Source organism: Pimephales promelas, chromosome 17 (genome assembly GCF_988280905.1).
Source record: "Pimephales promelas chromosome 17, fPimPro1.hap1.1, whole genome shotgun sequence".
Classification (NCBI taxonomy): domain Eukaryota; kingdom Metazoa; phylum Chordata; class Actinopteri; order Cypriniformes; family Leuciscidae; genus Pimephales; species Pimephales promelas.
Genome location: NC_142785.1, coordinates 16,292,250 through 16,319,493, shown reverse-complemented (window position 1 = coordinate 16,319,493; position 27,244 = coordinate 16,292,250). Strand labels below are relative to the sequence as shown.

General features: G+C 36.7%; 1 protein-coding gene across 3 annotated transcripts in view; it reads left to right on the top strand.

The window, feature by feature from the left end:
• The window catches only part of pcdh15b (protocadherin-related 15b), a 310,069-nt gene that overhangs the window by 106,341 nt on the left and 176,484 nt on the right, over positions 1–27,244 (top strand). For all 3 annotated transcript variants that reach the window (XM_089121979.1, XM_089121980.1, XM_089121981.1), the window contains 4 exons: positions 2,592–2,685; positions 10,026–10,154; positions 22,001–22,306; positions 22,910–23,137. In XM_089121979.1, the coding sequence (XP_088978105.1) occupies positions 2,592–2,685; positions 10,026–10,154; positions 22,001–22,306; positions 22,910–23,137 (757 nt within the window). The remainder of the gene's footprint in view (positions 1–2,591; positions 2,686–10,025; positions 10,155–22,000; positions 22,307–22,909; positions 23,138–27,244) is intronic.

Genomic DNA, 27,244 nt, shown 5'->3' with positions numbered 1-27,244 from the left:
CACTGTTTTACAGTAGGTGGCGCTATAAAAAATATACTTAAATTGTACGGAATCTCCAGATCCAAAAACAAGCGAAGAAGATGAAAGAAAAAAAGGTATTATATAAATCGAGGGAATGAAATAGTAAATCATCTGCACAATTTAGTAAATTGAGGGAATGAGTTAGTAAATAGTGCAGGATTTAGCCTACTATTTATTCTGGTTTGGGACTTGGTGATCACCAAAGCATATAAATCAAACCTGAATTGCATTGAGGCATTCATAAAACTATCTTTACTGAAATGTTACATTCAAACTATTACTAGACTACTGCAATGATCTTAGACATTGTTAAAAACGAAAACGATGGGATTCCACAGGTGCTACACACAGCCAGGAATAGCAGTTTAGCAGATTTTTCTGCATAGTCTAAATGTGTCCGGCATGTCATATTTATTTTATTTCAATGTGACAAGTTTCTGTCATTATTGATGTGTGACTGTGGGAAATCCTGCATTTATGTGCATTTATTCAAATGTATTCTGCCTGATGTAAGATAGTTGCAAAAGCAATTTCAAAACAAGTCTCTTTAAATTTAGTTTCGATTGAGGAGAAAGAGTTCTTAAAGTTACAGTATATTATAACTTTAACTATAAAGTTAACTATATATATATATATCATACAGATATAAATGCATTTCCATTGGTTTATCTTTGCAGTTGCTGTCTATAATTACAGTAATGAACTCTGAGATTTCTCTTTATCATTTCAATTGATGCTGTTCAGTAGGGCATCGCCTGCACGTCTAAAAGCATACGTGCACCATGCATGCAAGCTTTTTCAGACGTGCAGACTTTGCTTCGCAGTGAATGTGATATGAATATACATGAGATCCTCTGGAGACTTAAAGATGCCGCTTTGAATTTGCTTATTTCATTTGGAGAATGCATGACTGTGTGCGGTTGTGTCCACCCTGTTTACATATCCTCTGTGGGTTTTAGGGGACGGTTTGTGTCAAGACAGAATGATTGACTGCTTGAAAACATGAAAGGACAAATTCACTAAATAATTTTGGTTAGTTAGTTTACACATGGTATTTCAGCAATGCATCTCATTTATTAAACATTCGCAATCTAATTAAGAGCATTAAACGTTCTGAAATATTAGCAATATTTTTTTCTCACAAATTAGGCCTGTGATATTTGATTTTAGATTTATGTGTGTGTGTGTGCGTTTGTGTGTGTGTGTGCGTGTGTGTGTGTGTGTGTGTGTGTGTGTACTCTTAATATCAAACAAGGCAGGAGTTATTTATCAAATGAATAAAAAATAATGCAATGCTTTAAGCTTGAATAACAACAAAGTCGATTGCATAAAAGCGGGATGTAATAAGTACTAAATAAGGTCTTATTTTTCTCTAACTCTATAGATATATATATAAAAAAAATACAAAAAAAGGCTGTTAACTAAATAACTTTTGTAACTGTATTGAGGACGAATACAGGTATGCATTTAATTTGTACAGTGAAGAATAAATAAACCTACCTAAACGCACTTTATTTCAAATGTATATTTGTTCCATTGTATTTATGTAATTTTCTTGGCCAGCTGAATGTTAATCGGATCAGATTCACATTCATTAAACATTTTTTTTTTTATGATATCCAGCAGGTATAACTTAATACATGTGTTTTTGAACTTTAAAATAATCTATTTTAATGACAAAACTTATGATTAGGGAGCAAGTGACAAATATTTGTATCATTATTTGCACAATAATGGTTTGTTAGAATTGGTATCTGTGCAAAAAAAAAAAAAAAAAAAAAAAAAAACCTCAGTGAATCCATAATTTCTATGCATGTTTTTCATTTGGAGAAAAAAAAAATAGTTCATGATGAGGATAGTCACACCATAAGACTATTTATTGCTTGAAATGGCAATAAAAATAAAATCAATAAAATGCAATTAAAAAGTATAATCACTTCCCAACCTTTAATTTAATTCAATGCATTAATAACCTTTAATAGTGGCATAAATGCCTTAACGCCTACCATAAAGTGTGTATTTATTTATTGATTAATTGATTTGGTTTGTATTGACATTCGTAGAATAATCAAAGGCCCGGCCACCAAACAATCCCCCAACTTTCACGATGCACAGTTTTGTTGAATGGCTCACTCCCTGCTTTACGAGTTCTCAATAAAACTTGCATTGCCGTGTAAACAAAGGTAAATGTGTGAACATACGCACTGCGTTCTAGACCTCATTTGAATGGGGCACAATATTTCACTCATGGCTGCTGTCGACTGACAATTAATTCAGTCCTAATCGTCCCCAGGCACGCGTAAAATATCCTCAGCCTTTTTCAGTGGCACGAGTCTTGCAAGGAATGAACATATTTGCTGGCTATGTCATTCAGCAGCACATAATTCCATCCAGCCAATATTGATGAACTAATTTCCACTGAAAATGATTCACTTTGTCTGGATTTTGGCTGCGGCCAGTTCTGCGTATGACATTTTCCAGTTTTGTTTTCTCAGCACATGGTGTGAATTTTAACACTTTTAACCTTGCTCCACTTGTCCTCAGGTTTACGACACAATCTTTGCTTTCAGGTCTGGGCTTTTGTTGCTGGCGAAGACACTGGACAGAGAGATCGTGGATCACTACACGCTTACTATCACAGCCTCCGATGGAAAACCAGATGGGGTAAGACTGAAGTCTGTCAATCAATCACACCTCACTGAAGACGAAACATGGTTGTAGATGCAGTTCAAATGATTGCAAACTTAAGCTTCTGCTTAAACAGACATCACACGTAGACACAGAACAACACGTCAAGCCGAGTCTAGCAAGATCAATCATGCTGAAGCAAAGAAGTGCAGACACACGAGTTAGAAACTATCATAAATTTGTAGTCATCTTTAGTACCACAAATCTGCACAGAATTATAGGCTGCATGAATGTTATTACATAGTTGTATATAAATTAGGGAGGTACTGATATATTGGCCAATTCATTTTTTACTGTATAATGTATATAAATATAATAGTCATTTTAAAAATACAGAAACAAAAACATTTTGAAAAAAAAAAGGTAAAATTTTGAAGCATTGAATCACAAATAAATATGATATTTGGTTATTTGCTATGATTAATATTATATGTTTTAAATATGATGGATTCATTATAATCATGAGGATTATCTCTAAGTGGACACCTAATTTGATGGTATTTAACATGTCATGTCAACAAATGGAAAAGTCAGCCAGCTATTTGTTATCATATTAATTATTGTGCCTTTCGTACCAAATTATTGTGCCGCTTTTAGCCCAATTACCATGCTTTTATATATTCTTCCATTATTGAAAATATTTAGCTGTTTTACCTTAAACAAAACGAAAAATCAGTAACAAGAACTTGGTCTCAAATTGATTCTCATTTGCTAAATAAATCTATAAAATTTGAAAAAACATTCAATTAAATTACAATGAAACATTAAATTAGATGAAATCAGCATAGAATCAAATTTGAAAACAAAATAAAGTTTAATTATCAATCGAATTTGTTTAATAATCCATGCTTAAATAAAAACATGTTTTTACAGACATTTTAATTGGATATAAGACTGTTTTTTATATTACTTTTCAATAGTATAATTATTTTTCTACTTGCAGTTGAAATATAAAAATGCAAACGGTGGCCGTAATAACTTGTTTTAATGAAAGATTTATTCAAACACATCAAATAATGAAGACATCACTAACTTCGAAAGCAACAAAGCACAAAGCCTATGGCGTTTGCAGGATGGGGGTCATGTTTCCAAAAAATGGTTTGTTTTGTTCACATATCAACAGAAAACAGCATTAGATTAAAAGGTCAATCTTGGGATTTAAGAACCCATATCCGTATTGATTCAAATCGAGAAGTCGATATTGTTCACCCAGCCCTAGCGTCAACACCGCTGACATGTTTACCTGTTGTAGCACGAAATAGAAAGTCAAAATGTAACATTGAAGAAGCGTTAATTAAAAGTGATTGTTTCGGTCAGTGAGTCATTTAGTCAGTGTAGTTTCAGTCGATAATTTTCAGTTGTCGAAATTTCTCTGCCTAGTAGGCTACTATATATTCGCAATGATGGAAATTTAAATGTGGTATTAAGTTTATAAGAAATAGGAAGAGAAGCCTTCCATTGTTTCATTTATTCAGTCAACCAGTCGCTCAATCAATTAAACTAATTGAGGTTTGTTTATTCGTTCATTTCATGCAACCATGTTTCGTTTTTATGCCTATATAAATGCAATTCTGAAAAAACGAAAAACATTTTGAATCAGGATCAAAGTAAAGAGAAGTCTACCGTTGATTCATTTATGCAACAAATCAGTCAATATTGTGAATCAATCAAACAAATGATTCCGCCACTCGCTGACTGCTGTTTGTTCGTTCATTTGTTCATTCGTTTGTTTGTTCTTTTGTAAAAAAGTATTTGATTTCCTTTCATGGGGTGAGTTTCCTAGCGCCAGTGACTCTCCTGTGCACTTCACTCTCACAAAGGGCTCAAAGAGATTGATCTAAATAGAGGAAAATGAGGTGCGTCTTACAATGGAGTGATTATGCCGTAATGATGGAGATAAATGAGCCGAACGGGTCTTTTAATTATGTAGCACCTTCTTTCACTCCAATCTCTCACTGAGCCTATATCCCGTACCGGATGAACCAACAGAGAAAATCTCACTTAGTATTCATCAATAAAAGAGATGCCTGGATTTACAACCCGCTTCAAGGATATGTGATGTGTTCACCTCCAAACTCAAGGATAATCACTTGCCTTTCTCTGGGAGAAAGTGCATAAAGATCCAGCTTTAAGGACAATGGTGTCCATATATATCCAAAACTGTCAAGGTATTTGTCAGATGGTGGAATTATGTTACACCAGAGTCTTCACCGTCACGTCAGCTTAGCCTTTACAAACAAATGAATGCGATTCCAATACTTTAATAACCCCTAGAATAACTCAAAGCACTTAATTGGCAGGATTCTCCTAGACTTGATCGCTCCTCTTCCCTGGCCTGCTGAGAAAGACGTCACTGTGTGCTAAGCTCATGAAAGTAAGATGAGAAAACAGTGCAGCAGGTTTCATTCCCATCTTCCCATTTACCCACGAGTCTCCCTCCTTGACCTTTCGGCTTCGCTTGCAGATAAGAGCCAAGGGTGAAGTTGAGACATAAGGCTGGGGGAGCAGGTGCGGTTTGGGAGGTTTTTAAAATTCAGTGACCTTTGCGAAACCACCTGGTCATTAGCCAATTTAATAAATAGTCATTTTTTTCTGAAGAGGAGAGTTGGGGAAATGGGTCCCTTTCTACGGGCCCTTGGCGACACTCAGCTTTTGACCTCTGTGCCTTCTGAGGTCACTCTGGCTGCTCTTTGTTTTGCTCTGAGAGTATGAGAGATTTGAGCCAGACAGACTCACAGAAACAAAGTCCTTAAAGGGTTAGTTCACCCAAAAATGAAAATTAAGTCATTAATTACTCACCCCCATGCTGTACCAACCCCGTAAGACCTTCGTTCGTCTTCGGAACACAAATAAAGATATTTTTGATTAAATTTGAGAGCTATATAACTACCACATAGGCTCCTAAGGGACTGCCTCTTGACGGCCCAGAAAGTCAATGAAGAAAATGTTTAAATATCCCAAGTGACTACCGTGGCTCAACTATATGTTTATCAAGCGACGAGAATATTTTTTGTGCGAAAAAACAAACAAAAATAACGAGTTTATTCGACTATTCCTTTTCTTCCTTGTAGGCCAGAAATGAGACTTCCTTAGATTTCCACGACGCATGCGCGAGAACTGAACTGAAGTAGTGTAAGGAGATCGCAATTCTCGCGCATGCGTCGTGGAAATCGTATTGAGGTCTCGTTTCAGGCCAACAAGGAAGAAAAGGAATAGTCGAATAAAGTCGTTATTTTTGTTTGTTTTTTCGCACAAAAAGTATTCTCGTCGCTTGATAAACATATAGTTGAGCCACGGTAGTCACTTGGGATATTTAAACATTTTCTTCATTGACTTTCTTGGCCGTCAAGTGGCAGTCCCTTAGGAGCCAATGTGGTAGTTATACAGCTCTCAAATTCAATCAAAAATATCTTCATTTGTGTTCCGAAGACGAACGAAGGTCTTACGGGGTTGGTACAGCATGGGGGTGAGTAATTAATGACTTAATTTTCATTTTTGGGTGAACTAACCCTTTAAGAGAGACTTTTTCATCCCCAAACTGCGGTTAGAGGAACAGATGCAGCCAAACGTCTGTATTGTGTCGATCCATCCGTCCATCCATCCGTCCATCCATCCGTCCATCCATCCATCCATCCATCCATCCATCCATCCATCCATCCATCCATCCATCCGTCCATCCATCCATCCATCCATTCATCCGTCCATCCATCCGTCCGTCCGTCCGTCCATCCATTCATCCATCCATCCATCCATGCATCAGTCCATCCATCCATCCATCCATCCATCCGTCCATCCATCCATCCATCCGTCCGTCCGTCCGTCCGTCCGTCCGTCCGTCCATCCATTCATCCATCCATCCATCCATCCATGCATCAGTCCATCCATCCGTCCATCCGTCCGTCCATCCGTCCATCCATCACAAGATGTGAACCTGTGTTTGTTGACAAATGAAAGCACATTGAGTGCATTTTGCCTCAGCTCCAGATCAGTTAACCTTATGTTACCTCCACAGCGTTGTGCACACTCAGCAGGCTTTATTGCAGGCACATGAAAGATTTACAGGGCCTATCTGCCAAATACTCCAGCATTTAAACCTTTAACATATAAGTCCAAGCAGCAGGGGAGGAAGAGTAAACACATCTGCTAATTATTGGAATATTGGTTTCCTCGCTCGCCCGCCTGGGATTTAACTCCATTGTTTTTTTTATGTTTCAGGGAAAGTAACAAAATTGACTCCGACTTGACATAAATGGATGCAGAATGATCCGAGAAGAGACTAAACAATGTTGTCAGGGGAACATGGTTTTCAGTCTGCTAGGTTTTCGACTTATTTCCTTGTAAATGTTTGAATGATTTAGTTCGAGTGATGGAGTATGTCAGGCTGCTTGACACATACAGTGTCCCTAAATAGTATTTAGCCATTTATAAGACGCTATTACGAATCTGTTTTTACATTATATACTAACATATCAAACCAAACTGTCATTCAATTTAAAGAAATATATCAGAAATACACTTTTCATTAATGACACTGATCATTAGGAGACACTGCTGATCTGTTTGTCTGATTCGCTTGTTAAAGCGAATCAATTTTGTCAGTATTTACTCACCCTCATGTTGTCCCAACCCCGTAAGATCTTCGTTCATCTTCGTAACACAAATGAAGATATTTTTGATGAAATCTGAGTGCTGGATCACTCCTGCATACTAGTCCATAGGCTTCTTGAGGAATTTAAACGTTACGCCTCGAAAAATTATTAATGACATCGTTAAAATAGTCCAAGTGACTACAGTGGCTCAACATTAACTTTATCAAGTGACGAGAATACTTTTTGTGCGAAAAAACCAACAAAAATAATGACTTTATTTCAATTATTCACTTCCTTCTCTATGGGCCTTTAGTCAGTTAACGTAGTGTGATTGCGTAGAGCTACGTCACACGTAGGCTCACTATTGGCCGACGCTGGTCATGTGTGTGATGCGTGTGACGCACAATAACAGAAGTTTACGCTATTAAACTAGTAACCTGATTCGAGGCAGAGAGAGAAGTAAATGAATAGTTGAAATAAAGTCGTTATTTTTGTTGTTGGTTTTTTTGCGCACAAAAAGTGTTCTCGTCGTTTGATAAAGTTAAGATTGAGCCACTGTAGTCACTTGGACTATTTTAACAATGTCTTTAATAACTTTTCGGGACCAGCAAGTTTCAATTCCTCAAGAAGCCTAGGAGTGATCCAGCTCTCAGATTTCATCAAAAATATCTAAATTTGTGTTCCGAAGATGAACGAAGGTCTTACGGGGTTGGAACAACATAAGGGTGAGTAAATACTGACAGAATTTTCATTTTTGGGTGAACTAACCCTTTAATTAATTTTTTGTTTGTTTGTGCAACCTGGTCTAAAAGGTCTGGCTGGCTCACTTGCTCATTTATGTATTTTTGTCTGTTTTTTCATTTATTCAATTGTTGGTTCACACAACAAATTGTTTGCAAAAGTATTTGTTTTGTTTGATTTATTATGTAATTTTAATTCGTGTAGTCTGGTAAGAGCGTCTAGAAGACTGAGTAGGAGGAAAAGCAATCATTTGTATGAAATGTTCTCAGAAACAACCTGTAGACTATGAAGTTCTTATTTGAATTGACTGCTGTTTCCAACCTAGCCTGCTGAAGAGACACTACATAACATGACCTCCAAAAAAAAAAACGAAACAGCATACTCAGAAAATTACAGCTTACACACACATAATACGATTGAAAGTCTACTGCAAATAATGTATGTAAAGTCAAAATCCTCAATTTGTGTATTTATTGCTACTTTTTGACTGAGAAATAAGAAAACACATTCCAAATTTTGCTTTCATAACCACAGCTGGTTATAAATGCCAACATGAGTTACTTGAAAATTGGACCATTTATTTCTGTCAATAACATAATTTATGGGGTTTTATTTCTCCTCAAAATCAAAAGAAAGAAGCAAGTAATTATCTATAGAATAAATGAGAAATAAAAAAAAAATGGCTATTTTAGGATATTTGGGATTATGGCATTATGCAAGTTTAATAAGTAACAGTAGATAAATGTTAAAGTAGTAAACTTTTGAAAAAAAAAAAAAACTTTTGCTGATAATTTACTCACCTCCATGTCATCCATGTCTTTCTTTCTTCAGTCGAAAAGAAATTAAGGTTTTGAATGAAAACATTCCAGGATTTTTCTCCATATAATGCACTTCAGTGGGAACCAAACAGTTCAAGGTCCAAAAGACACTTTCAGTGCAAACGGCAAACTGTTCAAAGGGCTTTAAACGATTCCAGACGACGAATACGGGTCTTATCTAGCGAAACGATCGCTAATTTAATAAATAAATAACAATTTAAGTTTTATAAGGTCAAATGCTCGCCTTGCTCTCTACTGTGATGCACGTTTGTGACTCTACTGTTCGAACTCGTTCATCAAAATGAACAAATCTTTTTCAGAGTCATTTGGTTAATTCAGCGAACGAAACGAACAAATTGACTCTGACTGTTTTGAATATCAATCCTGCTAAACACTTTCTTTATTCCACTTCGTTCATGTTAATATTGAAATATTCACCAAGGAACACTCAGGTAAGAAGACGTAGCCTTCTATCTTTACCGTTTTTACTTCTTTGCGTGCTGTTTTGCTTTTATTCTCGTGCACTGAACCTTTCACTAAGCTGAACACCCAATCAGAGTTCTCTCTTTCCCCAAACGGCAACATGTCGAATCGGGCGAAACAAAGCCGACGAGGACTATTTTCAGCCAACGGCACGGAACCGTGCGTTTCACACCGATGAAACTTAGTTGGCCGACGCACAAAATCTGCCAGACGGCCGACATTCTGCTTGATGTGTTCTGGGCTTTACAAAATGAGACACTTTGTGAAGTATCAGAAATGTAGACAGTGAATTGTTGTTACTGAGTAAACAGAATTCTCCTGCCAGCATGTTAATTTGGTTGCATCCATCAATTTGTTGAGGCGATCTATACTCTGAAACACTAATCTGCTCAACAGCTGTGGATATTTCTCATTAGACCCCATTCATAGCTTGATGATGAATGCAAATATGTTAGCAATTTTACAAGTTCTTTGCAAATTAATCAGGGGAATTTGATTATTGTGTATGAAAGCCAACACTGTCTCTTACCAGACAGTGGAAAAAAAAAAAAATCACTCAAAGGCACACAAGTTTTGAATTTCAAATTTGTTTATGTTATTGGATTACTGACTGAAACTGTGGGAGTTTTTTTATTAAGAGGCGTCCATGTAACGATTGAAGTAACCTGAAGGCTCTTGTTTTCAGACCTCGACTGCTACGGTGAAAATAGTGGTGACAGATGTCAATGATAATGACCCTGAGTTTGATCCTATGCTGCCCCGTAATCTCACAGTTCAAGAGGAAGAGGCAAATGCTTTTGTGGGTCAAGTAAAGGTAAGGTTGCAACCACTTTCAAAATTCTTTATACTCGTTCTCCTCTCTGTTTGATCTGCGGACTTTTTGCTCTGCAGATTAGTTTTCTGCCTACTGGAGTCAACACTGAAACCGTGAACCTCTACAAGTTTACACTTCAGAGTTTAACTTTCTGATTTCTTATAGTTGATTTAAAGGAGTACTAATATTACCAGACTGAATCAGCGAGTTGAAGTTGTTAAAGGAAAAGTTGACTTCAGAATTCAAATGCATTATCATTTTCTCACTCCCATGTCATTCAAGATGTTAATATCTTCAGTCGAAGATGAATGAAGGTTTTTGAGGAAAACATTATTGGACTTTTCGCCTTAAAGTGAATTTGGATGAACGTGGACCAATAGGTTGAAGGTCCAAATGCTTTCAATGCAGATTCAAAAAGCTCTACACAATCTCAGCCGAGAAATAAGGTCTTATCTAGCGAGATATTTTTCGATTAAAAAATATAAATAAATTAATTAATCACAAATGCTCGTCTCACACTGTGCCGTCAACGACTTCACGCATTATGTGAACACATTGGAAAGGTCATCCTTTCATTTAATCTGGTTCTCGAATCTTTCTGACTTTTTTTTTTTTTAACAATTGATTTACTGAAGAGGTATGAATCAATATTGACTCTTTTGTGTCAGATCTTTTCAAATAATCAGTTTATCCAGTTTACAAAACCAATCTTTCAATCATGTTGACCGTTGATTTGAACTGCACAAATTATCTCATAAACAAACCTAAATTGTAAAGGTTTTTAGAGAATAAAGTTTTTTTTCTTTTCTATCTCTTCACCACAAAAAGTTATTAAATGACTTAAAAGGACATTGGAATATGGGTGAAAAGTGTTAAAGGGATACTCCAATTTTTTTGGGAAATAGGCTCATTTTACAACTCCCCCAGAGTTATGCTGTGTTCACACCGGACGCGAATAGCGCGTCAAATTCGTGCCTGACGCGTCTAGTTTGCACAAATGGCACTAACTAAATCATTCACGCTTAACGTCCCAGGCTTGACACGTCTAGTTTGACACTTGACCACTTTGTGTTAATTCGCGTGTCAAGAGTGAAACTGACGCGCGTAAAAACAGAATCGAAATCCGTTGGCGTCCATTGTTTTTATGTCGACCAAGCATTCATCGAGAGAGTCACCACTCTGTATTTACTCTGGAGAGCAGAACAGTGGCGTGGGGATCATAGTCGCCATATATTTGTGTCCTCCGGACCCTTCTGAAGTGAACCCTTTGGCTAGTTTCACCATTTGCTCGAAAGATAAGATACATGAAAGATACAAAACCAATCTTTCAATCATGTTGACCGTTGATTTGAACTGCACTAATTATCTCATAAACAAACCTAAATTGTAAAGGTTTTTAGTGAAAAAAGTATGTACTTTTCAACCTGTTCTCCACAAAAAGTTATTAAATGACTTAAAAGGACATTGGAATATGGGTGAAAAGTGTTAAAGGGATACTCCACTTTTTTTCGCTTAACGTGCCAGACGCGCCATTCGCCCAAACTTGATGCGCGAATGAGGCGTATTCGCTTCATCCGCGCCGCAGGAATTTTTTTATGCGCGTAACGCATCTTTGCATTGACTTAACATTAAATCATTCGTGCCTGACGCGCTATTCTCGTTCGGTGTGAACGCACCATTAAACAGTTGAGTTTTACCGTTTTCGAATCAATTCAGCCGATTTTCTGATATTTAGAAGAATATCTGTAACCAGACAGTTTCTGGTCTCATTGACTTCCATAGTAGGAAAAAATATACTATGGAAGTCAATTAGACCATAAACTGTCTGGTTACTGATATTCTTCTCAATATCAGAAAATCGGCTGAATTGATTCGAAACCGGTAAAACCCAACTGTTTAACTCTGGGGGAGTGGTACAATGAGCCTATTTCCAAAAAAAGTGGAGTATCCCTTTAAATAGAGAAGAGAATACTAAACTGAGGATCTGAACCAGCATAATGAGCAAATGTGTACAACTTTCTGAATGGTAGCATTCCAGTTCTGTTGAAATTTGTGGAACTTTCTGTAGACTCAAGGTGCCGTCTAGCCTGGCATGCCAGACTTACATCAAATATGTTTAGGAATACAGCTAGGATATTCTGGGCAAATTATATATTAACAAACCCATCTGTAAATATCTTCAGAATACAGATATTTCTGGCTCAGTGCATGAGAATAAGCAACGGTTTTGCCTGTAATGTCTTGCCTTAAAGAGATACTCCTCCCAAAAAATGAAAATTCTGTTATCATTTACTCACCCTCAAGTTGTTGCAAACCTGTGTGAGTTTATTTCTTCTACTAAACACAAAGGAAGATATTTTGAATGATTTTTATAACGATTTTAAAGCGATTGTTCTTCAAAAAAAATGCTATGGAAGACAATGGTGTCCCACAACTGTTTAGTTCCGATCGTTTTTCAATTTCTTCCTTTGTGTTCAGTAGAAAACAGAAACTCATACAGCTTTGCAAAAACTTTATGGTGAGTAAATGATGACATAATTTTCATTTTTGGGGGTTACTATCCCTTCAAGATGTGGCCTGATCGTAAATATTGAGCAACACAGTGAGTCAGAAAAAATCACCGGTTTGAGTGGTTTGTGAATCATGCCATATTGACCATAATCATGTTGACATAAATCATACCATGCTCATAAGTGCCATTTGTTTCAATTATCACTGTTTCTTTTTCATATACTTAAGATTAGAGCCCCAACATACTCATGGTGACGTTCGTTTTCATTATTTTTGTTGGTGTTGATGATTCACATTTGCGTTACAGACTTAAAATCTCATATCATGTGCTTGCTCTGTCATAGTTATGTGCACAGAGCATGAATGTTCTTTTGTCCAGTTCTATGTGAGTATTTCAATCCCCTCCGCGGTCTCAAATGAGCGGTGTTAATCAGTGCCTGCTGGGGTTTGGGCCTGACGCCAGCAGCTGGAGTATCTTCCTCTGCCCTCTTGAGCCCTCATCTCACTCTTTTCCCATCGCCCAGCTGGCACACACCCGCAGCCTATCCGCCAAAGTCCCTGCCCACTCCACTGTTTATGATTTTCCAATTAAATAAATGTAATTTAAATAATTTGTTACCTTCGGGGACGTCCTGTAATGAGCAGCTTTGTTGGGCTCTGTTAAGCTGCGAGACTTGTAATTAGTGGTCTAGATTAATAGAGTCGCACTTTGTCATCAAAATAATCACAGGCTAATGCTGGCAGACTGTTTATTAGCAGAGCGTTCCTTAAACGTGTCTACTTTGTGTCTGATAAATATACATTACACCTCATAAGATGGACGGGGACCATGTTCCAGGGCTTGATTGCTGCTGTCTAGGCACAAAATCATTATGTGTTGTTTAATTTGATGGTAATGGTGACTGGAAAGTTTATATAAGAAAAGTAGTTTATATTTTAAATAACTTTGTGTTAAAGTTAATTCATAATCCAGTTAAGTAAATGCTTTATAAATTCTACTTCATCTCATTTGATTATTTTTGGGACTTGAATGTTATGAATGCATGAATGTTATGGATAAGTCTGGGATCAGTGCTGAAACAGCTTCATATCATACTGTAAATAAAGAGAGACAAAACAGTGAAGCCAATGTTATAAAACAGGCTGGATATTGATACTGTTTTTGAAATTCTAAAAAGTATCAGCTTTTAGAATATGGTTACGCTTTAAGGTTAATTAGTTAACATTCGTTAACTACATTAGTTAGCATGAACTAAGAATGAACAAGTCTTTTTCAGCATCTTAGTTAGTATTAATTTCAACATTTACTAATACATTGTTAAAATCAAAGGTTGTATGGGAACACCTTACTTGAAGGGGTGTGCATAAGACTAACTTGACACCTTCATAATCATGACATGACACGTTATGAATAAGGAATTTTTATGCATGTTTGTGACAACTGTCATTAAGTGTCATTCGCTGGGTTATGACATTTTTAATGCAAATATGACATTGTTTGAGATTTCTTTGTTTTGACACCTTGAAATAAACCATAACATCATAACCTGTCAGTGTCTTTGTCATGACAACTTGACATTACTAAGACAACACAACCTGTCATAAATATGACAGAGCATATTAATTATCAAACTTAAGAAACCACCTAGATTTATTGGTTAACATTACATTAAACTGTCAGGTGATTGGTTTTGACATTGGCTGTCATGAAGCCATTATAACTTTTTAATGACATATTCAATTTGTACCACTGTAGTTGAGGTCACAAAAAATATTCTTGACACAGTTATAATGGCCTCATGACAGCCAATGCCGAAGTCAACCACATGACAGTTTAACTTAATTTTATGTCAAGTTGTCATGACAAAGACACTGACAGGTTATGATGTATTGGTTTATGTCAAGATGTCATAACAAAAACATCTCAAACAATGTCATATTTGCATTCAAAATGTCATTATTGAGCGAAAGACACTTAACAATATTTGTCATAAACATGCATAAACCCTTCTTCATATCCAAGACATGTCGTGGTTATGAATGTGTCATGTCAGTCTTATGAAAGTGTCCCTATTATGGATTTTTGATAATGATCTTTTATGTTGTTTGTAACATAGCTCTAAAAGAATTAAAACATCCTGCAAAGTTTTAAATCTGAAAGTGAACCGCATATAAAGAAATTGTCTTTGAAAAGTAAGAGTCGAATCTGAGTCAATGAAATTAATCGTTTTTTTCAAATGAGACATAAGCCGTTCGTTGTGACGTTAAGACGAAAAATTAGCATATTGCCCACCCACTTATTACGCTCGCAGACACCAGGGAAAACTTGAACCTCAAACTGGCAGCTGATTCCTGTAGATACTGGACAGCATCATGTCTAGAAGAAGCTGTGTTCTACAATGTGACCGTTTAATAAGAAGATATTTTATAAAGACAGTTCACTTCGTGTATACAGACAGGAGCCATCTTGGAAAACAGTCATGACAAGTCAAACCACGAATTTCATCCTGAGTGAGCTGAACTGTATGGACCCTCATTATGTTACTGTGTTAGTGTGGGGCTATTTTGAGCCTTGTTAGTGGTATAAACTAGAGATTTCTTTTTACTTAGTAAATGCCCCCAGTACTAAACAGTTTTTAGAGATAAAACTCTTTACATTCGATTATCATGAAAACAAATCTCAGAGAACGATTGACTAGGTACCGTTGTTTTATTAGACCGTATTTAACATTAACTAATGTTAGCAAATGAAACCTTATTGTAAGGTGTTACCGAACAACGTATAGAAAACAATATAATCGTTTGCTTCTCAATCACTTTCACATCTTGAATCGGGTCACATCCCACTCCATATTTTACTCCGTTTTTTTCTCAGGTGTATTTACCGTTTGATATTCACACCAATATTTATACTGCGGTATGAAGCGTTTATCAAAATCTCTACTCTTTTCTACTGTCACAGGCATATTCCATCATGGCACAGCACCAGTGCTTTTTCTAATTGTTCACTTCTTGACAAGTTGATAGTTATGTGTGCCCCGCAGTGCGACAAGCTGCATTTACAAACCCTCACTTGTCTTGAATTCATTTGGAGCTCCTGACACGTCTCCCAGCGAGGCATGTTGGACATGGTCCAAAGCTTAACGCTAGCTAAACATCCCCTACGGCTAACATAAAGCAGCAGAGGTTTCCATATCATTAGAGAAATGCCCAAAGAGCTCTATCGGCGCTATCACAGCAGAGCCTGCATCACTGTAGATATTACACCTGGTCGACGTGCCCACTTCAAATGATTCCAAATAAGCCACAGCATTGGGAATTTAAACTAGTTTGAAGTTGGTTAAGTTCAGGCCAAACAGTCCTGCCTCACTGTCTGTGGTCGGAGCCCTAACTTGCTGTCTAGACTCTTGTACTTGTTTTTCACCAGAAAGCTTGTTTTTATGATTTTGTGTACTTGCCGTATTGATGTGGGCAGAAGCAGACACCTTCATTTTCTGCCGGTCATCTCTTTGATGTGCATGCATTCTGTCAATATGCCTAATAATGATTTAAACTCAAAGCAGATGTGAGACAAATAAGTGGGCTAATGTTGTTATCAGAGTAGTGTGAAATATGAGTGCTAATTAGAAAAGATAGTTAGAACTTGTCTTTCAGACATTATCTGTCTGACAGCGCAAAGATCCTTCTTAAAGTCAATGTGAAACGCCTTTCACAACCTATTTACTTGCATAATCTGAAGTTTTACCTAGTGAAACAGTATATTCAACGAGAAGAAAATGACTAGGCTTGATTTTGTTTAAATTGATTGGATTGTGAAAAGTAGGCCTTAGATACCCAAATGGTGTTTGGAAGAAAGAGGCTAAAAAAAGTAAAAGATGATGTGATGACAGCCGAAAATGAAAGTTGTTTTACTTCAATCACCTGCTTGCCATGATTGCAAAGACCAAAAAAGTGCATTATCGTGTCAGACGAAATCCAAAATAAATACGATAAATTAATAAGACTTTATAGAGCATCAGTGTTCCCCATTTCATGATTTAGGAGTGAAATGCCTTGAACAAACTTGAAAACTTCTTAATAGTCGTCCTCCTTCAAAGGTAGTGAGCCTGCAACTAGATTAGTTTGCTTAGTTTCATGTGATGGTCAGTGCAAAGTCTTCTGATTGACGAAACAATGGTAACATTGTCTGGGGTCGTGACCGAGACAGGTGAGATGTGCAAGAACAGTCATTCCAGTGGGGTACTCCATAAAAAATAAGAACGCTAATTAAAAATTAGCATTTTTTATCACCCCCTACTGTGTTTTTACAAGACAAGCATCACAAGATGTGCCCACACACGAGCATGCATCGTGTGGTATTTCTGCTGTGCCCTATATTCAAGTTTAATTAACTTTCGATTGATTGCTGAGAAGATAAATGCTTTCATTACCAGCTTTTGCTTACCTTAGCATGTGATAAAGAACGCACAGGATGTTCTGCCATCTCCTTAATGCTATCTTTGTTTCATGTTTGTTTTCCTACTATTTTTCTGCCTTTTTCCTGAGGGCTCCTAACCTAAAATTGTCAAAATAATCAATAACAAATAAATATTAATAATTAATTTAGAGCAGCAGAAGAAATACAAATGTGTCTTACTACTACTATTAGACAACTGCATTTGCCAAATTCAATTTTTACTTACTCTTTGGAAAACTGCAACGAACTTGCACTTGATGTGAAACGAGTGCAACGCCAATTTCACAGAGATATAGATATACAGTATAATTTCATGCAAATGTGGTGGATATGCGCAAATATAATGATAAACATTTACTTTTATGCACATAAAATGCATCAGTGACTCAAAAGTTCCTATATTTAACAATCATAAAACCTGTTTCTGAAAACATTTGCTGAGCCAGGTGTATAAAACATAACAGTTGTTTTAAAAGTGGCAGCTATGTGATGCTGATGTGATCCTTTCAAATACCAGAAGAAAAAAAAAATGTCTTATTTGGTATTATTAATTGAAGAAACAGGTCATATTTTCACTTTTACTGTTACTTTTGACAAGCTTGTTCAGATTTAGAAAGTTCATTGTCACCACTTCAATTACTACATGCTAAAACTTTATCTGAACTGTCTATGTCACTAACATTTTCTAAGCATGTATCTCTCCAAATTATATTTGAACCACCTCAAATAATAGAAGACCACTCTGTAACACACATGAATGGAGGAAAAATGAAAGGAACTTGATTTTTCTGATTCTGTTCATTTAAACATGGAAAATATGGCTCTTCAAAGACCTTCTTGTCAAAGGGTTAAGTCTGTATTTGACTGTGCCATCGCCATCTTGGCCTCCTCTGGGTTTCAGCTTTGACGGTAGTAAATGAGTTTGGGTCCCACCCTTTGGCGAAGGACAGTGCTCGCTCTATCTATGTCTGTAAAATTTATCGCAGGGGGCTTTTGAGCACTTTGTTTCAGGCCTTATCAGAAACAAAAGCCATTTGCCCGAGTGTCAATGAGGTGCTTTCATTCTCAAGTGCTGAACGGATAAGAAGTGCATAGCACAGTCGGTTTGTTTGATGCCATTGAATTTAAGACTTGTCTCAATGGAGAAACTTGAGAGACCATATAGAGGAAGATACACTTTATTGATGCTCTATTTGTCATTGATCTTGCCACTCCATATGACATTCTTTCTTCCATGAAACACAAAAGGAAAGTTTTTGAACAAAATCCGAGCTGCTCTTTTCCATATAATAAAAGTGAATGAGGCCTTCAAGTTCCAAGATAACAAACAGGGAGTCATGTGGGCTAATTTTATAATTATTATGGTGCTTTTGGATCCTTTTTGAAGTTACTTGGGCTGCAACACACGATTATTTTGATCGTGAGACATTATTTTGAGACATTTAATCGACTAATCGTTGATTATTTTGACCACTAATCAGCAAGTTTGGAACTATTATTCAGCTTTTTTTTTCAATTTGTTAAAAAATTGAGTTATACATGTTCTTAGTATAATATAAAAAAAGAAAATCAGTTAAGCTTTTGAAATAGTTGTTTTAATTAACTTTGAGCCAACTAAACATGTCATTCTCTTTAAGTTTTCAGATTTCAGTCCAACTCAAATCACATACAAATGCTCTCTAAGTATTGTTTAATAGGACCACTGCTTTTCTTAGAACTGAAACAGAAAAAGGGTCATTTTCTTGGTAACGCTTCCTTTTACAGTACAGTACTTACAGTATACCTAGAGTGTACTTACCTATAAAGTACTGGCTAATATAAGGTGAGTACATGGAACAGGGGTAGGTTCAGGGTTAGTACTAGTTATTACCCAGTAATTGTAGTTACTAAAATAAGTACATGAAGAGTTCAGATGCAAAAGCCTCTAAGTGCCATTTGAAATTTTCTTCTAGAATGATCATTTTTATCAAGCTTGTATATTTAAGTTCAGTGATTTCACTTAAATTGCAATGATAATTACCTATTAATTGTTATTTAAGTGAAATTACTGAACTTAAATATACAAGTTTGATAAAAATCATCATTAAAGAAGATAATTTCAAATGGCATTTAGAGGCTTTTGCATCTGAACTCTTCACATAGTATTTACATGGGTAACTGGACTGTAAAAGGAAGCTTTACCATTTTCTTTTGCTAGGATGTTTCCTCTTTAAGTGCTCCAACATGCATGTTGTGCTCCCGTGAAAAGCAAGTTCCGCCTTGAATGTATTGCACATGACAGCATTGTTGGTTTTAAGTTTTGTGAAACTTTCCCAAACCTTGCTAGTTCGGATTCGTTTGCACTCCGTCATAATTCGCGCTGTTTTTGTCTTTTACCTGCATTACACTCTAGCGCCACAGCGCCATATTGTATTTTCTCTTTTTTTTTTCATCTCCCCTAAGTTCAGTTCAGTTGATTTGTCTTTGTCAGGTCTCGTCAATGTTACAGTTATGTTTGCTTGTTTGAATATACGTACCTGTAAATACTATTGATGACTGTTGTGGATCTTTATCACTTTATCAGCTGTAAAAGGGTGGGCTGTTTAAGCCCATTGTATGAAATGCTTGAATGTGGACCATATTGTGTCTGAACGGGGTATGGTCTTTGTTAAAAACTTAACGTAACATTAAAATAAGGAAAATTATTGTCTGTGCATCTTCTCCACTGCCATAGCAGTTTCAAATGATATAAAACAAGTATGTTTGTGCAGCATTCTTCTTAAAATGTTAAATCATTTTACCCTATGAGACTAATAATAATTTTTATACTTTAACTCAATTCAAATTAAAAAAGTAGTACTTAATATTGGAGTAATATTTTATTAAGGGTTTATTTACTTTTACTTAAGTACTTGATTTGTGTAAACTGCGTGAGGGTGAATATATGACAGTTTTCTTTTTTTGGTGAACTATATCTTCACCGTTATGATGTTGTATGACTTTTTAATGGTGTCTGTGAGCTGAGTGTGGATAATTGCCAAGATAATATCAAAGAACAACATGTGCCTGTGTGCGCCACTGCAGGGAGTCACAAATCTTGCTGTTGTTTTTGTTGATTGTCTCATCACCCCGCTGATGAAGCAGGTGTCTCTTGGGGTGTGTGTGGTTCGATGACGTGTTGAAATTATAAATTAAGGCCAGGGTATTTCTCTCTGTGTTTGGCAGGCATCCCACAGTCAATGAAAATCTGAAAATATGATAGAAATCTATGGACATTTTGGTTACACTTTACTGTAAAGATCAACGAAATAAGAATGTTTGGTATCATTTATCATGAACTAGCAATGCATTTGATATTGATATAATAGATTGTTCATTACTAATGCATGTTTATTTGTAATATTAATCGTGACTTCATAATATAATTGAACAAGTTTTTGTTCATAATTTTTACTATTGTGAAATTGTAACATGCATTAGTAATAACCTAGTTATAACAAAATGGAACGCCGTCAAAGCATTGTAAAATGTATTAAAAATTTATATAGTAGAAAAATAGTTTCAAAAGATTGCTGACAATAAGTAGCGTGGGTTTCCCCATGCTGCCTTTCCGCTGCGCGATTTTATTCATGCTGCTAGGCAACCTAGACACCATGAACCAAATTTTCCCCTGATATAGGGAACCAATCACAGAACAGGGAGGGAGCAGCAAGACGATGATGACGTAAATGCGATACACCGAATCAGTTTGTTTATATCAATGGACCATGGCACCGGACACAAAGTTACCTTTTGATACAGCCTAATGTTTGACATTAAACATATCGAGTTAACTGATTTGAAGAGGGGGGATTTAAAGCTGTTCACTGGTACTGGTGATTTACATTTTTAATTTTTACTTCATTTAACGTTAGCCTTTTTTGTTGATCACATATTTTACCATTTCATGTGTTTTAACAGCTAGATCATGTTGCTATAGACACAGTTGTTCACTCCGGTAATATAATCGTTTTTAAATTAATAAACTCCTTTTTTAATTTTGTATCAATATTTTGTGTCAAAGTGACTGTTAAGTGTGTTTAAACAGTGCAGTACAGCAACCAAACCAGTAGCACTACCATTTTTGCAGCGCAGAAAGCGAACCTTTCACTGATGTAATGACGCAATGACGTGCACTTGCTAGCGTGTTTCATTTACGTGTTCTCCGAATGCTAAAGAGGAGCCTTGTCTAGCCTCTGAAGGAAATGACTTGGAAGGACCCGTCCTGCGAAGGAAGTATCCTTGACATTGAGAAACACATTTTGTGTATACATAAATCTCCTAAATCTCGGATCCATCGTCGTCTTCATTGTCGCTCTACGTACGTCATCTTGTATCATTGACCCGATTGGCTATAAGCTAAGTACAGGTGCATTTGATAGACATTTGTAGCACCCAATAATACGGCTCTGGGCATTCGTAAACCATGCCTCAAATACGAGAAAATTAACGTGGTTTCCAGACCACGTCACATTCCCAATGATACGTCTAGTCAGTAAATTTTTAAAATAATACAAAGCCAAATCCAGAAAAGTTTAGACATTTTGTAAAATGCAATAAATAAATAAATAATCTGTGATTTGTTAATTCTCTTTAACCTTTATTTAACTGACGAAAATACAAAGAAAACATGTTCAAAGTTTTCCCTGACCAATTTTGATTTTGATGCCTGCAATATAAAGATTCCTAAAAGTAAAAATCTCAATCCAATAATCATGAATTGTTAAATAAAAAATAAATAAATAAATAAATAAATATCACATATGAGTGTGATGTCCTGGTATCCACATTACTTTTTTCAGTGTAATATGTCTTCTTTTAGATATGGTAAATTTGTATATGTGTGTGTTTCCACATCCAGGCCACTGATCCGGATCTGGGCATTAACGGGCAGGTCCGTTACCGGCTGGTCAGTCACACAGATCTTTTCAGGATCAGCACAGACGGCAGCATCTTCACAGCTGTGCCCTTGGACCGTGAGGAGAGGGCTCAGTATGATTTGGTTGTGGAGGCTTCGGATGGGGCCAACGACCCTCGCCGGACCACCATTGCACTCTCCATCAAAGTGCTGGACGTGGATGACAACAGCCCAGTCTTCTCCCAGCCTGCCTATCATGTCACACTGGCAGAAAACAGCCCAGTGGGCATGGTCATTCTCAATATCAGTGTAAGTTATACACAGGCAAACACACACACTGCACATGCATATTCAACACATCAGACACAGCCAGATGATTCCATTAAATTAGCCTCTGGACAACATTCCTAATTTTATGTCTTAACTTGACAAGTCAGACATGTTTAACATTTGTAAAGGTGTCTTGGCTTAAAGTTAATTTATTTGAAATACATAGCTTGTTACCTTGAAACCAGTTGGATTGTATGGTTAGTTGCATTAAATCATATGCATTTAGCAATTTCACAGCTGTCTGACTTAATCAGAAAAGACCTTATACTGTACCACTGTTACAGTATAAGGTTAGGCACAATTTTGTCCTCAAAACCTACACTCTGCCTCATAGAAACATCCAAAGGCCTGTGTCCTCTGTTATGTTTTTAGTTTGACATGATGGTGAATTTGTGACATCCTGCTGCTCTGTGCCTTGCTGCCAGTTAAGATTTACTCATTGCTTCAGGGTCACTACAGGATACATTTTAATCATAATGTAACCCGGTCATTTGGTTTATTCAGAAAAAGTGTTAGAGTTTAATTAATGCTGAGGGTACAATGACTCATTCGTGTTTTGATCTTAACGATTGTCTCACGCAGGCACTGGACCCCGATCTGGATGCAAACGTCACATACCGTATCAGGACCCAGGAGGCCAGAGAGTTGTTTGCGGTGAACCCCCTCACTGGAGAACTGATGGTGCTTCACTCACTTGATTTCGAGAAACTCTTACCTAATGGGACAACACGCAACTTTGTGGTGGAGGCTGTGGATGGCGGAAGCGGGAAAATGCCCCCGGGGTTGGCCTCTGTTACCATCACTGTATTGGTAAGAAAGTCTCAATTATGTTCCTCAAATTCCTGACTAATCCTTAGGGATTAACCATTTAACCAAAGGTCATTCTAATCATCCGGGTATATGGAATCCTGGGTTATATTGCTTCAAAGTCATTGATTGCACATCCTCATGTTAAAATATTTCCAACTGTTGTTTATCCTCAATGGACTTTGCAGACTATTAATCTAAGAATAAAATGGCCTCTTAAAAGGGATGTATATATATATATTTTTTATGTTAAAATACATTCTCTTAATCCACTAAATTTGCTGTGTTTTCGTAAATTCAGCTAGTTGCCACTAGTGTCGCAGAAACTTCATACTTCATTTTTAACCCCAATTACTGTGTTTTGTCATCTTTTGAAAATTTCCTTTCAACTGAAACGTACCGTTTTCAATGTAGAGTGTTTCCATGACTGCCCCAAAACAAGGCACACGATTGGCCATTGGTTCCAACGAAATCTAAGAAATCTAGAACTGTACACGTTTGGCACCACAAAAGCAGTACTAACCCTGCTTTGAAAGGGTTTCATAACCCCTCTTCCCTTTTCCCTGTTTTAAAAGTGAGGTTTTGAGTGACGGCAACCCAGGGTTTAGGGCATTGTGAAGGGCATCTTTATCCAACCAAACCACGTCATGCCAAATGTTCTAACCTGGCAAACAAGGAGATTCACACTGGTAGCAGGGGATATCGCTAAATTTTGCCATCCTGTGAATGCTCTCCATAGCCACTTCTAAGCCCTGTTGACACTGACAAATGGTCATTAGGTCCACAAGACCTCTGTTGTGTAAGTAGCTGATTTGTAATGTCTCAGAAGATTAAGTTCTACACACGGGATGAATGTCAATTAGCTCTCTCTGGAAATGCTGTCGGTTAAGTGGGTAGAAGAGATGGTTGTGGTGGTACAATATTTTTGTTTATGTATATATATATATATATATGAAGAGTTCAGATGCAAAAGCCTCTAAATGCCATTTGAAATTTTCTTCTAAAATGATCATTTTTATCAAGCTTGTATATTCAAGTTCATTAATTTCACTTTAATGACAATTAATAGGTAATCCTCATTGCAATTTAACTGAAATTACTGAACTTAAATATACAAGCTTGATAAAAATGATCATTCTAGAAGAAAATTTCAAATGGCACTTAGAGGCTTTTGCATCTGAACCTTTCATATATATATATATATATATATATCTGGTCAACAAATCAGGTTTATTGGAAAGCAGTTTCAGCAGTTTGCACTTGCAGTGAGCAAACCAAACAAACAAGAGTTATTGAAATGGTTCAACACAAAGTGGTTTCCCAAAATTCAACTGAACATGTAACTTTTAATGACTTCTTCACTCTCAAAGTTATTCAACCCCCTGACTAGAATCCCTCACAAATCTGCAAAACCGGTCAAGCACACATTATGCAACTACTGTAATCAAGGGCTTCATTAGTTGCACCAGGTGTGCATGAGCTAAAACACATGAAATATCTGAACTGGCTTGGTTTGTTGAGTGTCACAGAAATATGACTAAAGGCGGGCATACACTGTGCGATGTCTGTGTGATTTCAGCAAGGTACCCACTCACACTCAATGAGTAAATAGCATGCGATGCAAAGCCAAAGTTCAGGATTTATGTGCTCACACTGTACGGTCCGATCGTCGAGCTGCGACTTCACTGCTCACAATATACGTGTAATATCTGCGATAACCCCCTGGATTGCGCCTATTTACGTGTATGTATCCGAAGATATTGTCAAAACAAGCGTCTGCTATCAGTATCAAGATTATTTAGCATTTTCAATTTATGCATTTAATTATCATTCGTATTATTGTATTATCATTATTAGGGGAGGCCTATAGGCTAATTTTATTATTAAATTGATCCGCTATTATAATTAATTTGCCACGCAATATTTTCTCAGCACATAACCAACGTGCTGTGAGGATAATAAAATATTACATAATCTTACTCATTAAAAATTGTCTAAAACATTTAGGTCGATTACAATGAATTATAGGCATATAAAATAACTATTAACAGTCTATAATATGTCCGAACATTGCCATAATTAATCATCAATGAAAATTAAAAACAGGTGTATTTCAAAAACATTGTTTGACTGCAAATTAGAAAGGTGTTACATCACAGGTGGCTTGGAAGACGTGGGTAATATTATTCATTTTGCAACACGAACTGGAGGTAAGCAACAATAATTTGCAGCTAGTTTGAACTACAGAACTTAAAGAGCTTCCTCTTTTTGTTTTTATTTTAATTTTATTTTTGCTGCAGATGAAATGGTTAAACTTCTGTTTTCTCGCAGGTGCAGTGAGGGAAAAAACACTGAGTTTAGGGCAATCGGTTCGTAGCTTTGCTTCAACTGTGCGATATAGTCACGAGGAGCGACCAAAATTTCTGACATCCCAGAAATTCATCTGACCATCCGATTGTCGATCGTGAGAGGTTAATCGCCTCTCGTTTCTCCCTGTACACTGCACGACAAACGACTCACGACAAAGCTGAAAATCGGTCCGAAATAAAAAAAGAGTCGCACGAGTCAGAGTTTGCAACGCATTCTCACCCCAAGGCGTCACCTTTGACCATGCTTCAATATTTGACGTTTTAGGCGCCCTTTAGCATCACTTACATGACGCGATCCTACGGCGTCATCTAACTGACGCTAAAGGAAAGCGTCAGTTAGAGGACGCGGTTAGGTTTAGGTCTGGGGTGGGGGTAGGGTACACGCGATCCTAGGAAGTCATCTAACTGACGTTTTTTTCAGTCACAGTTATGTGACGCCTTGGGGGTGAGAATGGGCTGGAGTTCGGCTCAAAATCGGACGAAAATCGCACAGTGTATGCCCGCCTTAAAGGGATACTCCACTTTTTTTGGAAATAGGCTCATTTTACTACTGCTCCAGAGTTAAACAGTTGAGTTTTACAGTTTTCAAATCCATTCAGCCGATTTTTTGATATTTAGAAGAATATCAGTAACCAGACAGTTTCTGGTCTCATTGACTTCCATAGTCGGAAAATAAAATATACTATGGAAGTCAATGAGACCAGAAACGGTCTGGTTACTGATATTCTCCTAAAGATAAAAAAAAAAAAAATCAGCTGAATATATTCAAAAACTGTAAAACTCAACTGTTTAACTCTGGGGGAGTGGTAAAATGAGCCTATTTCCAAAAAAAGTGGAGTATTATATAAATTACAAACATGTCATCTGGGGACTATTTCTAATTCGTCTCAGTTGTTCTGCTTTATTACCAGACTCAATATTTGGCTCGTTCTTACATAGTAGAGCACGTTCGCACATGCGCACTCTTCAAACACGTTACTTCAAATCTTTTGAAAAACCAAAAGACGTAAATTACATTTGTACGTATTCTAAATAAAAGGCACCGGTTGTACTGAATGTCAGCTTGCTTATTTTGCTCAAGATAAGGATTTATTACGTTCAAATGTCATGCAATATAGGAACGATGCCTCTTACCATAGGTCGAGAGCTGTCGTTCAAACCACACAACGTTGCAATGCTGTTTGCGAATGTCCGTTGGAACGATGGTTTCGGGAAACACCGACTCGTTGAACTATGCTGATAACAATGGAACTTGCGACCATAGTTTGCATAACGATGCTTTCGGGAAACGCACCCAGTGGCCATCAAAGTCACCTGTTTTGAACCCATAGAAATTATCTGGTGGGAGTTGAAGAAGGCGGTTTGAATAGAATACCCAAGAAAATTACTGAGGGAAGGCAATTGCTCATGAGGAATGGTCTAAGATTCATCAGAAACGCTGCCAGAAGCTGGTGTCTGGTTATGCATCTCATTTTCAGCAGGTGTTCTACTAAATAAAGATTCTTGCCATGAAGGGGTTGAATAATTTTGAGACTGCATAAGTCATTAAAAGTTTTATTTTTAATTGAATTTGGGGAAACCACTTGTGTTGAGCTGTTTAAAGTTTTTGTTTTATTTATTTCTTTTTTTTATCCACTTCAAATGTTAACTACTGTAATTAGTTGATTATAATAATAGTATTGATTGCAAGTTTTGTACCATGAAATTTTGTATTGGATTTTGAGTTGCATAAAAGATTCAG